This window comes from Felis catus, chromosome X (assembly GCF_018350175.1).
Source record: "Felis catus isolate Fca126 chromosome X, F.catus_Fca126_mat1.0, whole genome shotgun sequence".
NCBI classification, from domain to species: domain Eukaryota; kingdom Metazoa; phylum Chordata; class Mammalia; order Carnivora; family Felidae; genus Felis; species Felis catus.
The window spans coordinates 111,891,974-111,909,247 of NC_058386.1; the positions used below are offsets into that span (position 1 = coordinate 111,891,974).

Consider the following 17,274-nt stretch of genomic DNA (forward strand, 5'->3'; position numbering starts at 1 on the left):
GACTTGAGTATTTGTTAATAAAGACACTAGAGGAAAAACTTGGTACACTAATCCCTCTGGGAAAAAACTCTCATCTCAAAGATTCAATGGGAGGTTTGCTGAAATATAAATCCAGGCTTCGGATTCAAGTGAAGTTATGTGTTGCATTATTTTCCAAGAGATACCTGGTACTTAAAATGCCACCTGCTTGACAATTTTGTTCAATTCATCTGTTTTTCCTTTTCTAAGTTTTATGCTTCTTTTGAGACGCTTACTGGAAGTGTTAATAACAATTAACATCTATAGCTCAGCCCTCTTCAGATAAAAATATCATACCTAACTCCCATCCTCTGTGTTCTGAAAGAGTTTCCTGTTACTCATCAGGACTCCTGTAACGGTGCTTTTTGAATATTGCATCAAAGAAGATAACTTGGACTTTTGCGGTATTCAGTATTTTATTGTTTTCCTAAAAAGTAAATGCAGCTCCATCATGAATCATTTGTAAAGAACTGGAAATTGTGTACTCTTTCTCAACAATTAGTGTATTCACAGAGAGTGATTCAGGCTCTGGGATGCCACACTCCTCAAATGTGATATAAGTGACACTTTAACAGCTTTGCTAAGCCAGTTGGCTGTGGTAAAGCCATCTGCAAAAATGGAAACCAAAAAACCCTGACAATTCTCCCTCTGCTTGTAGTTACGGACAAATTTGAAGGCAGAAAGCTTGAAATAAATATTGTGCTGTAGAAGTGTAGCAGTTTCTCGATGGGGCCTAACAGAATGCGAATCTCTGATCATCGAAACAATGTTGGAAAATTAAGTGGGAGAGTGCTTTTTATGTAACGTAGACTTTTCCCCTTATACACGTGTGTGGCGACTTTATACATGTGTGACTTTTGTCAACTCTGACATTCCACTTGCTAATGACCACAAAATCCTAAAGAACATCCTACACACATCTCAGAATTTCTATATATGCAAATTAAAGGTAATTTTAATGCTGAAGACAGTGAGACAAGTTAGTAGATTGTCTACCCCACCATAATTATTTCTACATCATAAGTAATAGGCTTCCCAGGTGGATAAATTCAAAATGCTAACTTCCCAATGGTAAATATGCATGATTTCATTCTGGGTGATCTGAACCGGAGAAAAATTATGACTCAGTCTTGAATTTTACTCTGCACCATTTTCACGTGGATGTTCTTCACCCCAAATTCCACTTACCCAAGTCAGAACTGCATATTTTTCTTCTGAGAGAGGCTGCCTTCCCAATTTTCCTATTTTCTATGAGTATCACTGCTATTCTCCAAGTTGCCCAAAAGCAAAATTTGGGTTCTCTGAGATTTCCGTCCTCTTCATCTCGTAAGCTTCTTCGTTACTCTAACCTGTCAATTCTTCCTTTAGGAATCCCAACGTGACTTATTTCATTCCAACCCCTCGTCATCCACTTGTTCAGTTAGCCTGCAAATATTTACTGGACACCTGCCATGTGACAGGCCCTATGCCAGGCACTAAGGTTACACTGGTGAGCAAAGAAAGAGGCGGTCCTTGCCCACATGGTGTAGTGGGGAAGACAGACAGTAGTGATAAGCACACACCAGTGTAAAACTGCAGATGTGACAACTACTGTGAAAAAGAAGTACGGGCTGTCATAAGAGCCTAGAATAGATCGGTTTGATCCAGTCCTGGAGGCGAAGGGAGGTAGCGGTCTTCCCTGAGGAAGTGATGCATGAGCTTGGATCTGAAGGATGAGGAGAAGTTAATCGAATGATGAAGGATGGGAAGAACATTCCAAGTACAGGGAGCAGCACAGGGGGTGGTCTTGTGGTGGGAAAGAGAATGCCAAATACTGGAGGACTAAAACGAGGCTGGTGGGCCGAAGCCCAAGAAACAAAGGAGAAACGTCCTGCAAAGTGAGGCTGGACAGGTAGGTAGGGGCCAAACTGTGTATAGCTTTATAAGCTCTATTAAGAAACACATTTGTTTTTAATCCTAGGAGTAATGGAAGGCCACTAAAGGGAGCTAAATGTGTGTGTGTGTGTGTGTGTGTGTGTGTGTGTGTGAGAGAGAGAGAGAGAGAGAGGATCAAATCTGCATTTCAAAAAAGATCACCCTGATTTTCTTATGGAAAAGACTGGAGGGGCACCAAGAGCAGAAGCAGAGATCAGGTGGGAGGCTGTGCAGTCGTCCAGGTGAGAGGCCAATGGGGGCTTGGTCAGGGTGGTAAGTGATAGAGATGGAGATAAACAGATGGAGTCAAGAGCTATTTGGGAGATAAGAGTTATAGGACAAAATTATGGGTTGGCTATGGCAGGCGAGAGAGAAAAAGAAGGAGACAGAGGGAGAGGATTTTGCCTTGTGCAACTGAACGCATGATGATGTCATTCACTGAGGGAGTCCTGACGGAGGACCCAGTTTGGAGAGAAGACCGAGTTCAAATTGGGGCATATTGAGTTGGAAGGGTTAATGAGATAGCCAACAGATGTCAAGTAAGCAATTGGGTATACAGATGTGGAGCTCAGAATAGAGATCCGGTCGAGAGATACAACTTTGTCATTCATCTGTGTATAGGTATAAACTGGAAGATGGAGGTGTGTGAAGAAGCCATAGGGTGAGGGGGCGCCTGGGTGGTTCAGTCGGTTGGGCGTCTGACTTCGGCTCAGGTCATGATCTCGCAGTCTGTGAGTTCGAGCCCCGCGTCGGGCTCCGTGCTGACTGCTCGGGGCCTGGAGCCTGCTTCGGATTCTGCGTCTCTCTCTCTCTCTCTGCCCCTCCACAGCTCACGCTCTGTCTCTCCCTCTCAAAAATAAATAAATATTTTTTAAAAAAGAAAGAAAGAAACCACAGGGTGAGAAGAGAAGAGGTGCTTGGACCAAGCTTTGAGGAACTCTAATGTTTAATGACTGGGTTAAATAGGATGGGTCTGCAAAAGAGATAGAAAAGGAGTGGCCAGAGAAGTAGGAGAAAGCCCAAGAGCATGTTATGTCACGGAAAGCAATGAAAGGAGTATTTTAAGAAGAAGGGAGTGGTCAACATTGTCCAAAACTGTCAAGAGGTAAAGTAAGATGAAGACTGAAAAAGTATCCATAGTATTTGTCCTTATGGAAGCCATTGGTGGCCTTAGTGGGTGTTGTGCAGTGGAATGATGACAAAAAACCCAGTTCAGTGTGGGCTAAAGAAAGGAGCCGGGGAGGGTGGAGACAGCCAGTATAGATAAACTTTCTTTAAAGTGGATGTGATGGGGAAGAAGGAGACAGGGCAGTACCTGTAGAGGGATGTGGGGCTTTTATTGTTTTTAATGTTTATTTATTTATTTTGAGAGACAGAGGGAGAGAGAGGGAGAGACAGAGAGAGGGAGGAAGGGGAAGAGGGAGAGGGAGAGAGAGAATCCCAGGTAGGCTCCTCGCTGTTAGTGCAGAGCCCGATGCGGGGCTCAATCCCATGAACTGTGAGATCATGACCTGAGCCGAAATCAAGAGTCGAACACTTAACCGACTGAACTACCCAGGCGCCCCCGATGTAGGGCTTTTATTTTGTATTACAAGAGACTGGAATATGTTTTAAATCAGGAAGGAAAGGCTCCTTAAGAAAAGGAGCCATACCTGCCGGTGAGGGATAACTGAGACAGTAGCACAGCTGAGTTTCTGATCACTTCAATTATTTTGTCCTATGAAGTAAGGGGCACAGTTACGGAATAAACACGGGGCGAGGGGGCAGAGTTTGGTAATGAGGAAGGCTTCAAATAGTTATTGTAGAGAGTAGTAGCAAAAATTGAGCAGAGAAAATAGTAGGGTGGCTGGGCAGTGTGAGAGGCTTATTTGGGGGTGGTGATCAGGAATTTATAGAAACACTAATTCATCCCCTTGTGTGACCACGGCCAGCAGTGCTTGACCTCTCAAGTGCAAGTATGGAGGCGATGGATAGTCGGGTTGGCTCAGAGTTGATGGGAGTGAGGTGAGGAATAGGACCCTACCAGCCTCCTAAAGAGTCTCCTTGCTTTCAGTGCCTTCCTGTTCCTACCCATCCTGTACACTGCCACGAAAGTCATTTGCTTTAAAGACTACTTTTATTCATTTCATTCTCCTCACTCAAGAATCTACATCCTTTCCAAGGGTGGAGTGCTTAAGAGCATGGATGACAGACCTTGGTCTGAACTGTGAACTTGAGCAATTCGTGTAAAGTTGCCAATACTCTGTTTCTTCGCCTCTAAAGTGGGACTAATGGTAATATCCACCTTATAAGGTTGTTAGGTGTATTAAACGAGATAGCATGGGGTGCCTGGCTGGCTCATTTGGAAGAGCACACAACTCTTGATCTCGGGGTCATGAGTTTGAGCCCCACGTTGGATGTAGAGATTACTAAGAAAAATACATAAACTTAAGAAAACTACTAAAGAAGAAATGGGATAGCATTTAGTACAGTGCTTGGCTCATAGTGAGTGTGTGGAAGCTGCTACATTATCTTCTGTTACCTGTTTCTCCACCCTCCCCTTCAAGTTACATCCTAGTCTGACATTCTTTCCCAGCCCTACCCAACATACTCCTTCCCAGCTAGACTGATCTTCCGCTGCCTCCACATTCATTGCCACGTGCCTTTGATTCTCTACCCAAACCCCATCATTCCTCAAAGGCCAACAGCTTCTAGAAGAAAGCTTCTTCATTAGTTTGAAGCCTGTGTTGATCTCTCACTGCACTGATCTCCCACTGCAATTCAGAGACATTTGGAACCTGGTTATATTCCATTGTTCACTTTATTTATTTATTTACTAAAATTTTTTCCCCATTTATTTATTTTTGAGAGATGCAGAGAGACAGAACATGAGTTGGGGAGGAACAGAGAGAGGGAGACACAGGATCTGAAACAGGCTCCAGGCTCCGAGCTGTCAGCACAGCCTGACACGGGGCTCGAACCCACAATCTGTGAGATCATGACCTGAGCTGAAGTCGGATTTTTAACCGACTGAGCCACCCAGGCACACCTTATTTATTTATTTTTAAAGTAGGCTTCACGCCCAGTGCAAAACCCAACACGGGACTTGCACTCACGACCCTAAGATCAAGACCTGAGCTGAGATCAAGAGTTGGACACTTAACTGACTGAGCCACCCAGCCGCCCCAAATTGTTCACTTTATTATACACTGTACTATTATTTTTTATTGTTTTCAGTGTTTTGTTTAAAAATGTTATGTTATATTTTGTCTAAAAACATTTCAGTAATATAAGACTTTTCTAATGCAAGTGTGAGCGCTTTGAGGGAAGGAATCATGCTGTGAGAGCTATATACTTCTTTCTCACACGACCCAGAATAGCATTCATAATACTTGTTAAATTTAATTCACTTGAATTGAGATAAAATCTAGGCCCCAGTGTTCTTCAAAGTGAGGTACACAATTTCTAGGGGGGCACACAGACAGTACATCAGAGTGCAGGAAGAAGATATTATAAAGCTTCTATTTCTATTTATTTTTATCATATCCTTTTGACATTTCTATTTTTGTGTATGCTTGTAATGTACATAATACAAATTTATTATATATATGTACACACATTATTGACAAATATGTGTGTGTGTGTGTGTGTGTGTGTGTGTGTAGTGCATGTTCAAGAAGTTTAAGCTTGAGGTTCCAGATCAAAACATCTTTAATCTACACAGCTTAGAAGAGTAATAGAAATTTGACCAAGTCTGAAACTTTCCTTTATGTCAGTTAAATTTCTTTTTGAACACTTACCGTGTGCCAGGTGCTATACTAAGTGTTTTATATGCATTAGCTCAGTTCTCAAAACAATTTTATAAGGTAGGTGTTATTTTTTTCACATTAGAGAGGAGGAAATTGCAGCACAGAGAGGTTAGGCAATTAGTTCAGGGTTACATAATGAAAAATGATGGCACTACATCTATTTGAATCCAAAGCTGTCCCTCCTTTTGGGAAGACTTTTAACTACACAGTACAACTTCTTTGATAGATATGGGACTATTCAAGTTACCTATTTCTTCTTAAGTGAGTCTTGATCACTTGTGTCTTTCAAGAAATTGGTGAATTTCCCAGCGCTAAACCTCTTTTTTTTTTTTTAATTTTTTTTTCAACGTTTATTTATTTTGGGGACAGAGAGAGACAGAGCATGAACGGGGGAGGGGCAGAGAGAGAGGGAGACACAGAATGGGAAACAGGCTCCAGGCTCTGAGCCATCAGCCCAGAGCCCGACGCGGGGCTCGAACTCACAGACCGCGAGATCGTGACCTGGCTGAAGTCGGACGCTTAACCGACTGCGCCACCCAGGCGCCCCTAAACCTCTTAATCAGTACGTGACTCTAGCATTCATCCCTCCTTTAGCGGTGCCTCCAATTTTTAATGGAGAAACTATGAAATGGATGTCCTTCTACTTGTTACTTAACCAGGGCATTTTGAGAACAATATAGAGATTTTAGAAAGTAGAAAATTATCTTAAGAAAAACCAAGTAGTCAAGTGGTTTGATTATATCAGATGTTTATCTCCTCTCGAAAATATAAGAAAAAATTATAGAGCTCTTTCTAACAGAATTGTCTCTGATTTCCAAAGCTGAATCCAAAGTAACACGTGCTTTCTCATTTTTCAGTTGTTTATGAAAATATAACAACTCAAGAAACGAGTACAACTCTTTCTCAACAAATAGATGTGACAACTCCATCCCAAGTTACTGGACTAAAACCGCAAGAGACAGTATATTCTTCTACAATGATGTTTAAAAGCATGCCTGTATTTGCAACTGATTATGCAACCGTATCATATTCCAATACAACGTCTCCACTTCTGGAAACAGTGACTGCCCCCAAATTATTAAAGACATCCGTAGCGGGGACTGCTAGATTCACGGCAGACAGTTTGTCAACTTCAGCAGCCATCACTCTGCCTACCAAGGGTACCTCCACAGGCGCTACCACCAATTCCATGAAAATAACTAAATCCCCATCTTCAGAGAGCACCGGGACAACAAAAATGGCTGAAGCCATTGCTACTGAGACATTTCCTCAAACTGCAGCTACTAATTTTCCGTACACATCTGGATTTACCAAGGATTCAATTATACCCAAAACTTCAGTGACTGGATCTCAGTCGGCCATTATGAAGACAACATGTGTATTCTCATCTGTTGAGTCAACACCCGTATCTACAACATCTTGGCCCAAGCAGAAATCCACAGGTATTGAGGCACTTTCTATCTTCACAGCTAGCCAGGAGTTTCTTACATCTACGGATGCTGGAACAGTGCCTCGGTCCACGGTGGAACAGACTTCGGCTACAGCTACTCATGTTGGGACTGTATCCGCCTTCCCACCCGGGTCTGTGTTCATCTCCACAGTTGCTCCAGTGCATTCTGTATTTCCTAGAAATCAGACAGCATCGACACTGGCGATAACTGACACAGAAATAACATCTACAGTTCATTCAAAACCACTCCCAACGAGGCCCGTTGAGATGATGCCTGTGCCAAGAACGGCTGAGGCAGAATTGACATCTATAGATTTCCAGGACGTCTCTTCACCCAGAATGGAGGATACGATATCTACTTTCATACCAGAAAAGGCCTCTTCTATGGCCCTTTCTTTCAGGACATCCTCTCCATTCACCGGAGCTCAGGATGTACAGACAGTTAGTGACGCTGAGACTACACATCCAGCCTCGACTCCTGGAGTCACACCTGCCGCCACGGTGGCTGAAACTGTGCTCCCCCCCACAACACCTGGGCCGACACATACCCAGAATACCCCCACAGATGGTGGAAACATGCCCTCTTTGAATTCTACTAGATCAGCTTCCACAGTCAAGGCATATGAGTCTGGTCCCACATCCATAACTGATGCTGGTGCCCAACTACTCTCCACCGGTGAAGCCACTTGGGCTTCCAGGCCAGACCAGACCCTGCTGACACTAGCATTCCATGGGGGTGCTTCTAATGCAGAACATCCGTCCACAACTAGTCCTGTTGGTTTCCCACCAGAAGCACCCTCAGAAAGTGAGGCTACCCCTGTCGCCGATACTCTTATTACCGCTGATGGTACTACAGACAGATACACAACAGCTCTATCCAACTCGACGGTTTCGTGGTTGTTTGTTAACTTCTCCACAGTTTCAAGACCCGCATCTGTAACCACACTGCCTGAGTTTAAACTCACCACCTTCCTACTAAAAACTACCCCTATGTCTACAGCAGCTGGAAGTGAGGTTCTTTCAACGCCAAGGGAGACAGTTGCTCCCCCAGTAGGTGCATCTACCGTTGCTGACACTGAACCAAATGTTTCTACTGAGGAGAGCGCTTCTGAGACCATCCTAACAGAGACAAGTGGTACGATTGCATGTGGAGGGACAACGGCCCCCGTAGCAGAGTCTGCAAAAACACAAAGATATGAGGCTACTGTGACAAGGAAAGAAACAGCTGCCCATTGTCTTGAGGGAAAATCAACTATAGCAGTGACAACTGAGCGTCCTCCATCTGCAACAATGCCGGAAGCAACGGATGAATCTGCACAAAGGGTAACAGCTTCTGTCGCCATTTCCCCTTTTCCCGATATAGAAAAGTTGACTACCCCATTGGAGAATAGAACTGCAACTACTGAGGTGAGAGGAAGTTGGCTTTCTACAAAATCGATGAAGACCACACCTAAGAGTTCACATGATGGAACCACAGAAATCTTTCATTCCACCCACACCTACACAGCACATTGGACTTCAGAGGCTCCGCCTGAGGGGAATCCAACCCCATCTCCCATTTCTGGGAGCGCACAGACATTCCCTGAACCCTTGGGCGCTTCCACCAGAAGGATTTTGGGGACCAGTTTTGCCACTATCCCTACAGACATGACAGCTATGTCCTTGCCTGCTGGCATCTTGCCTCCGCAGCCTACAGCTACCCATTCCTCAGCAACCCCTGTGCCATCAGCTCCTGCGACCACAGCTTCAGTGTCACCTTTGGGTCAGACTGCTTCGGCAACCAGCCACGGCATGCCTACACACAGACGCTTGATTCACACCACTTCAGAAGCCACAGTGATCTCCGTCAGTAAAACACCCGCGACAGTCCTCTCTCTGACAGAACGTCCAGTCCCCTCGTGGAGACCTCCCACTCCCGTGGCAACTAAGGCTGAGACCACCCATCGCCTCACCTCGGCTGACACAGTAACCCCATTTACACCCACTCTTGTCTGCTCTAAGTCCGTCTCTGACAACATTCCTGTTGTGTCCTCCACCCGTGTGATCTCAACTCGGTTTACACCAGTGATGACCCGACCTGTATCTCAAGTGGAGGAGACTTCCACCCACGCTCTCAGCTTTCTGCACACTCTCAGCAGTAGTGGGGATGTTGTTAGCTTGGCGACCAGCACCACAGAAACCTCTGTTGTTGACGAGACCATGTCCTCAGACACGTCTGCCCATAAGGCTAGTACTTCAGTAGATGATCACATTTCTCAATCTTCAGCGCATCTTGGAAACACACTGGTCCCCACCCTATTAGTGACTGAAATTTCTACCTTGCCTTCTGACAAAGAGCAGATGATCACATCCCTGGAAAACACCTCTAGAACTATGGAGGTGACAGAAATGTCCCCAGCGGAGAATCCTTTTATTTCAGACTCCCAGAGTACTTCATCCTTGGAAATGACAGATACAGGAGCTGCTGAGAGCCCAGCAATTTCCACCCATCAAACACGTTCACCTTCAGACTTCCCACTTGCAACTCCACCTGACAGGGTTTCAGCTTCACCTCCCGCTTCTGGGAGTATACAGACTACATCTACCTCTCTCTCAAGCCATGCAGGAGATGCTCACATTCCAGAAATGTCTACCGTCACTTCCGGGACAACCAGAGTATCGAATCCTGTAGACATCAACACATCTCTTTCAAACTTGCTTCCCCCTAAGACTCAAACGGAGCTGACTTCAGGCGCCTCTCCCATTTCTGAAAGCACACAGACCTCCCCCGAGTTCCTGTCTCTTTCTACAACCGGACCACCTGGTGCCACTTTTACACTCGTCTCTACTGATGGGGTCACTACAGCCCTTTCTGCTCCAAATGTACCAACGGTACTTCTTGGGAAAACCTCTATGGCAACGTCCATTCCTACCTACCAGATGTCCTCACTGCCAGTTGGCGTCACTGCCTTTGCCTCCAAAAGAGTTTCTGAAACTCCCGCAACACTAGTAACTAACTCTTCTAAAACAACACACCCGGATTGTCCGAAAAGTCCCTCCACAGCCACTTCTGCGCCTATGTCTGAGATGTCCTCAATGCCAGTGAGTGGCTCTGCTTTCTCACCTCCAGCTGCCTCTTTTGACACTTCCGCAGCAGCTGGCTCATTCTCTTCATTATTGTCTTCAACTACCCCTAGGACTACCATGACCGTACCGGCATCTACACTGGATGTCGCACCTAGGCCTGCTTCAAAAAGCACGCTGTTTTCCTCTGCTTTCATTACTTCAGAAGTGACAGAGGTGTCCTCCAGGATCACACCTACATCCTCTTCCTCTCCGACAGAGTCAACTTTTCCCTCCGTGAAAACCATCCCAACCACTATCATGGCGGGGATAGCACCTCCATCTGTAGGCACCACCGCCTCCTCTCTACTCAGTTCTAGGAACACGGAAGCGATTTCTTCCATTCCAAAGACCACATTTTCACCCTTTCTAGCAACAACGCATCAGTCATCACAAAATGAGACTGCAACTCTGGGCATATTACCTGGGACTACCAAGGACTCCCTGTCTCCTGTAAGCAGTAGTACAGTAACAGCCCTCACAAATACTTCTTCTGGAACTGATGCCCTGGAAAGTGTGTTTTCATCTACTCCGTCAGGTCATCCCCATACTTCCTCGAGTATTCAGGTGTCCCCATCTTTGACTAGCTTTAAGAGCACTCCTGGACACACAAAAAGGGTCAAAGCCACCACTTACCTTTCTTCCAATACAGAAAAGAAGACTTCCTGGTCAGAAAATACTTCAACGGCTGAACCAACAAAAGGTGCCACATCTGTGAAGACCCCTGTTTCGTACTCTCCGTGGACTCCATCCATTGCAACTCCACCCTCTTTGACATCACTTCTTTTTTCACCTCATCGTACGGAAGCCAAATTCTCCACTCCAAAGACTTTTCTTCCTCTTACATCCCAAATGGTTGAATTTCCAGTTCTGGGAACAAGAACCACACCTAGTAACACCCAACCTCTGCTTATGACTTCCTGGAACACACCCACAGCTAAAGGTTCTCAATTTCCAATTTTTACCAGTACTCGTGTACCTACACCCCACAAGACGGAAACGGAGATTCCATACCTCGTTCCTGGGTCTTTGTCAACATTCGCAGCCCCTCAGACTGGTCTTATATCTGGAGATGTTATGGCAAAGCCATCAATTTCCACGTCAGGATTTCTTCCCACCTTGGGGATGTCTGACAGCCCTTCAGCAATATCTTCAAGATCTATCCCTATCACTTTGGCTGATATTAAGCACACGTTTGAGAAAACAGCGACATCCGTAACTCTTGGGACCACACTCCCATCGAATCATTCTGGTGCTACTTCAGGATCCATACTTTCAAAGGCTACTAGTTCACCCACGCTGGCTTGGATTTTATCCACTCTCCCTTCGGGTTCTCCACTGTCAACTGTATCCAGTACTCCTCACATTGTAACTTCTTCTACAGTAAAGCTGTCAGAGTCCACATCTCTGACTTCTGACAGGACGTCGACACCCTCGTTCACTAACTTTACAACACCATCCTTTGCTACTGTACGCACCGCACTCCCCGAAACCACCCCTACACCTGCAGCGGGCAGCATCAGCACTGGCTTCCCAACTTCTCTCCCTGTGTCTGTTAAACTCACAGATAACAGCCTATACGTTTCCAAATCCCCTGAGGCATCTTCCAGAACCACTGCGACTGCCAACTCCAAGACTGTGTCTCAACCTCTACCCTCTAGCAAAATGAGTAGCTCACCTCCCGCAACTGACCACACCCGATCTATTAGCTCCAGGCTTCTGCCCAGCCACACCGTGACATCTGCCTGGAGCAGAATCCCAGCTGTATCAGCATCCTCTACACTGGACTCCCTTCCAGATATAACTGCCAATACATCTACTGCTACTGGAGGCTCACTTCCACTCACATCCACTGGAGTAACACCCCTTCCTCCAGCACCTGTGCCTTCACTACTCTCTTCCTCTCCTGAGACAATCTGGCTAGACTCCACACCTTCTTTTAGGTCTATGGAAACCTCGACTTCACTTGTTGCCACTGAGTCCACAGGTCTGTTCTAGAATATGTGCAGCGTATCGCTGACAGAATACATGGGCACTGGGTCATGTGTCCTCTAAGGTGGCCGTTCCCTGAAGGCAGAAAAGGATAAAGAAGGGTACAGGTGTTTCTGCTCTCCTTCAGACAGTGGGTGCAGGGGGCAGCTGGCTGGCTCGGTCGGTGGAGCATGTGACTCTTGATCTCAGGGTTGTGAGTTCGAACCCCACACTGGGTGTGGAAATTACTATAAAAAGACAGTGGGGACAGTGGTACCTTGTCCAAACAGAATTCTCTAGCCATCTTGCTTATCTTTGCTTTATTGAAATAGAGTGCAAATGTATCTTTTCATTCGGTATGACCTCTCTAAGCATGCTTTCCATCCATTCTGTCCCTGATACTCTGTCTCTGCCAATGTGAACATCATCAGGAACTTCACCTTCTCCCAGTGTAGAATTATATGGCCTTAGGTCTGCCATGATGACTGCAAACCATCCAATTCCAGGAGATATTCTAGCCTGCCTTTTTAAATTCCTCTTATATAGGCCTCAGCTTCTCCAGTCTCCACCTCCAGCTGGCTTGGAATGCTTATCTATGGCCAGGGAGTATTTGGCTTCCATATCATGCAAATCTGGGATGTCCCTTCAACGTTTAACACTCAAAAATTGAAATTTGAAAGGACAGACAAGAGAAAGAGGGATACAGAGACAAATCTGAAGTAGAAAGAAAAGTATAGGGAGAAATAAATATTTTCTCAGTGCAAATGATCTTGTGAGATACTGTTCAGCTTGACCATTAAATGGACTGGAAATGTGTTGGCTACGGAAAATTGAGGATTTGGAGGATTTGCAGAGTGTCCATCAACTGTGTAGCAATCAGGAAACTGCCGAAATAATTAAAACAAAAATGTGATGGTACATCTGTTTTGCTTTTGGATATGGAGCCCAAGTGTTGGCTCTTGACCTTGGAGTTAAATTAAGCAAAATTTAAGAACGAGACTTCATTGTTGGTCTCTCTAAAATGACAAGCAATGTTGACCAAATTTATGGAAGTTAAATTTCTTGAGCTAAATGAGTGAAATTAATCTCGTTTTTAATTACAGTCTCCTTCTACAATATTGAAATGAGTTTCTCTGTCTTTGATGAAGACCCAAGGATCCCGGTTATCAGTGTTGTCAAAGAATTTGCAGAAAATTGGGTAAAATAATCTTTTAAATATTTATGGTACATATAAAATCTGTGAATATATGTATGTGCATATATATATATGATGGACGGAGTAGCTTAAAAGTAGGCTTTAACTTCTTTCTACCCATAATACATTTCACAGCTAATTGGTTTTGATTTTTTGCTGCAAATTTATCTACTGTGTGAGTAACACTGTAAGGACGTACGGTGTCAATGCTGAAAGCTTTTATGGGATGTCATTATTTTAATTTGTTTAGAACTTTCCCTTCGCCGACACAAATTCTGGGCTTCTGCCAAATTTTCCTAATTGGAGAAAGTGGGGAGGCAGCGATAACAAAGCCTATGCTATTGTATTTAAATATGTTTATTTTCTGCAGTTTTATTTTTTCTCTCCTACACGATGTTTTCTTTATCCTCACATTTTTTTCTGAAAATAAAAGTAATACATTCTCTCTGTAAAAAAAAAAAAAAATCCAGAGACTGAAATCCGAGCCCCAGAAAGTAAATGTCTTCCCTCATACTGCTTGTATTGAATCCTCTTAACAGTCTGGGGTATATTCATTGAGGGTTTGTTTTTTTTTTCCCCTATACCCGTGGTAACACTGATGCATGTCTGTGCTTTTACAAAAATAATTGGAATCATACAATTATCCTATTCTGCAGCTTGCTTTTTCTCACTTAACCATATATCTTTGAGCATATTCATATTGCAAATATACATCTACCTCATATACTTTAACAGATACAAAGGATTTCACTGGATGGTTGTAATATAGTATTTTTTTTTTTAATTCAGACACCCAGCGATGGACATTTAGGTCACTTTTATTTTTTTCTCTATTTGGAAACAATGCTGACCATATGCCCTTGCAATAAATTTGGGGGGCACTTGAGGTTTTCTAGAGGATAAATTCCCAAAGCTGGAATTGCTGGATCAAAGCACATGAACATTGAACATTTAAAAAAAATAAGTTTATTTATTTATTCCGAGACAGAGAGAGGGAGAGAGAGAGAGAGCTTAGAAGTGGGGGAGAAGCAGAGTGAGGGAGAGAGAGCACACAAGTAGGAGAGGAAGAGAGAGAGAATCCCAAGCAGGCCCGGTACTGACAGCACAGAGCTCGATGCAGGCCTGCAACTCACAAACGGTCAGGTCATGACCTGAGTGAAAATCAAGAGCCGGTTAACCGACTGAGCCCCGCTTGGGCCCCACATTTCACATTCTAACATAAAGCTAGGTGGCCTCCCAGACAGGCGATATCCATTTGCACCCCACCAACAGTAAATGATCATGTCTGTTTCCCCTCTTTCCCCATCAGCATTTCTTTTGCCGTGTGTATAGCATGATTGTAAGTGCTTGAAAATGGGCGCGTGTATTTGTCTCTTAGGGCCGCCATAACAAAATACAAGGCACTGGGGGGCTTACACCACAGACATTTCTTCTCTCACAGTTCCGAAGGCTGGAAGTCCAAGATCAAGGCGCCTGGAGGGTGGGTTTCTTCAGAGGACTCTCTCCTTGGCTTCCAGAGGGCCAGCTTCTCACTGTGTCCTCCCATAGCCTTTTCTGCGTGTGCGCGAGCACACACACATGCGCACACGACGCACACACGCGCACGCGCGCACGCGCGCGGCAGGTACAGAGAGAGAGAGAGAGAGAGACATACACACACACGCACACACATATCTGGTGTCTCTCTTCTTCCAGGGACTGCCAGTCCTACCAGATTAAGGCTCCACCTTCTGACTATTTTGAGCCTTCATCGCCTCCTTAAAGGGCCTACACCCAAATATAGTCACATGAGGGAGTTAGGACTTCAACGTATCGATTGGAGGGGACGCTATTCAGCCCCTGGCAGTAGGTAAAATGTAAATTAAAGAACTGAGTGGAGCAGATGGAAATGTTGATCTCACTGGAATAATAAATGCAGCTTAATGATGACATTGTCTCAGGTAACTTCCCTGGCTTGATAGAGGAGTGGGAATACTAAAATCGATCTGTTTTGTCTCTTACAGTTGAATTCTATATTTCAGGACAGTGAATTTGCTGTTGCTAATCTGGCCATTCAAATTAAAAGCAGGTATGGGGGTATCATCTATCGTGGGTCGAAGGCAGTTTGGGGGCATTCTGGGTATGTTCCTATCCCGGGGGCGGGGGAGGGCGGATTTCATTTTGTTTTTTTCCGTCTGAGATTTAGGGTCGGCATTTTGAGTTACATCTTCCCTTCTGAGTGTAGGTTCTCTTTGGAATACGAGAAAAATGTGTATTATCACTGTAGGGTGTAAAGCCAATGGGAGAACAAAACAGAGGAATATGAATCAGGGAAACAGTGGAATTAGATTCAGTTGCCTTTAATGTCCCTTTTGGCTTTAAAATGCTCTGTGACTTTGAGAGGAAAAATCATGCCTTAGAGGGATGAAAGGCTAGGGATGGCCAATGCGTGAAGATTTATAAGACTCTTTATTTTCTGATTAACGTACTTTCAGGAGGTAGAATATTCCAAAGGGAACCCGAAACGTGTAAGGCGAGGAGTGCTGACTAGTCTAAGACTTGCCTGGGGTGCAGATTTGGGGAGGTGATGACAGTGCAATGGGCAGGTGCTGAGAAGTATCGAGGAGCCGAGATCAAAGAGAAAACCCGCCTTTCCCCACCCTCTCCAATATCTGGTTTGCAGCTTATTTTCTACATACTTCTAGATTTGGGGCCATACGTTTATTAAGAGAACGGGATCCTACTCTACGTGCTGTTTTACACCTTTCTTTTCTTGCTTCAAAATACATCATGTACATCTTAGCGGGCCAACACATACAGATTTAGCTTCTTCCTTTTAATGACTGCATGGGATCCTTTTGCATGGGTGTGCAATGGTGTATTTATCCGATTACCTAGTGATGGACATTTCAGTTATTTCCACTCTTGTACGTATATCTGTATGCGCCCTTGTTGGTACTGTTATGGGACAGATTCCTGGGAGTGGGGTTGCTCAAAGACTTACCACCATTTGGGTACTCAGATAATGACCAAGCTCTTTTGAAGTGTCTCCTTAGAGCCCTAGTGTTTGAATTCCAAGCTGGGAGATTCTACTGTTCTGCCTCACAGTTGTCTTTCTCCTGAACTTGAGTCCTCATGTATTGGACACTGTATTTCATTTACGTGTGTGTGTGTGTGTGTGTGTGTGTGTGTGTGTATTTATGCTTTTGATACAGAGAGACTTCTGAGGGAGAAATAACCATGGATCAAACTGCAGTAAGTAATTTTTCAAAATGACTTGTAACTCATCCTGTACCTGAGTAGATATAAGTAAATTAGTGCTTCTACCCAAGTGTATGTCAAGCAAAGCTCAATTATGGCCGTTGAGGGTCAAATCACATTACTTTCTTTGGCATCCACACAGCGACCCAGTAGGAAGACCATCCTCTGCTTTTATGAACTCTCTGTGGGGCAGTTGTTTTGAGGTACCTTTTGTGTGGGCTATGGGAGCATGGAAGGACTTGGGGATTGTAAATAATAAATCTGCCTTTTATGTGTACAGGTTTGAAGTCAGAGTGTGACAAAACTACCTCCCATCCTCCTTGCCCCGATTCTTAGTACTTATCCCAGTGCCTCAAAATTTTACCACGTCAGACTCCAAAAGGATTAGTACGCAATGCAGCTCGTAAGGTTTTTAAACATGAGAGAAATATTTTGCTTATACAAAATAAAATCAAGCCTGCAGTGCCATCCAAATGATCTGCCGTCATTTATTTTTTAAACTTAAAAATTGTTTATTTTTGAGAAAGAGAGAGAGAGAGAGCAAGCACACGAGTGAACGGAGAAGAGCAGACAGAGAGGGAGAGAGAGAACCCCAA

At 44.4% G+C, this 17,274-nt stretch overlaps 1 protein-coding gene across 3 annotated transcripts in view; it reads left to right on the forward strand.

Annotated features, from left to right (window-relative positions):
• The window catches only part of ADGRG4 (adhesion G protein-coupled receptor G4), a 111,715-nt gene that overhangs the window by 47,519 nt on the left and 46,922 nt on the right, over positions 1 to 17,274 (forward strand). Inside the window, exons 1-2 of one of the 3 annotated variants that reach the window (XM_045051158.1) lie at positions 14,586 to 15,378; positions 15,460 to 15,506. In XM_045051158.1, coding sequence (XP_044907093.1) covers positions 15,361 to 15,378; positions 15,460 to 15,506 — 65 coding nt within the window. In that variant the 5' untranslated portion in view covers positions 14,586 to 15,360. Of the gene's footprint in view, positions 15,379 to 15,459; positions 15,507 to 17,274 lie in introns of those variants that run through there. The other 2 variants (XM_045051159.1, XM_045051160.1) reach the window with 2 other exon arrangements.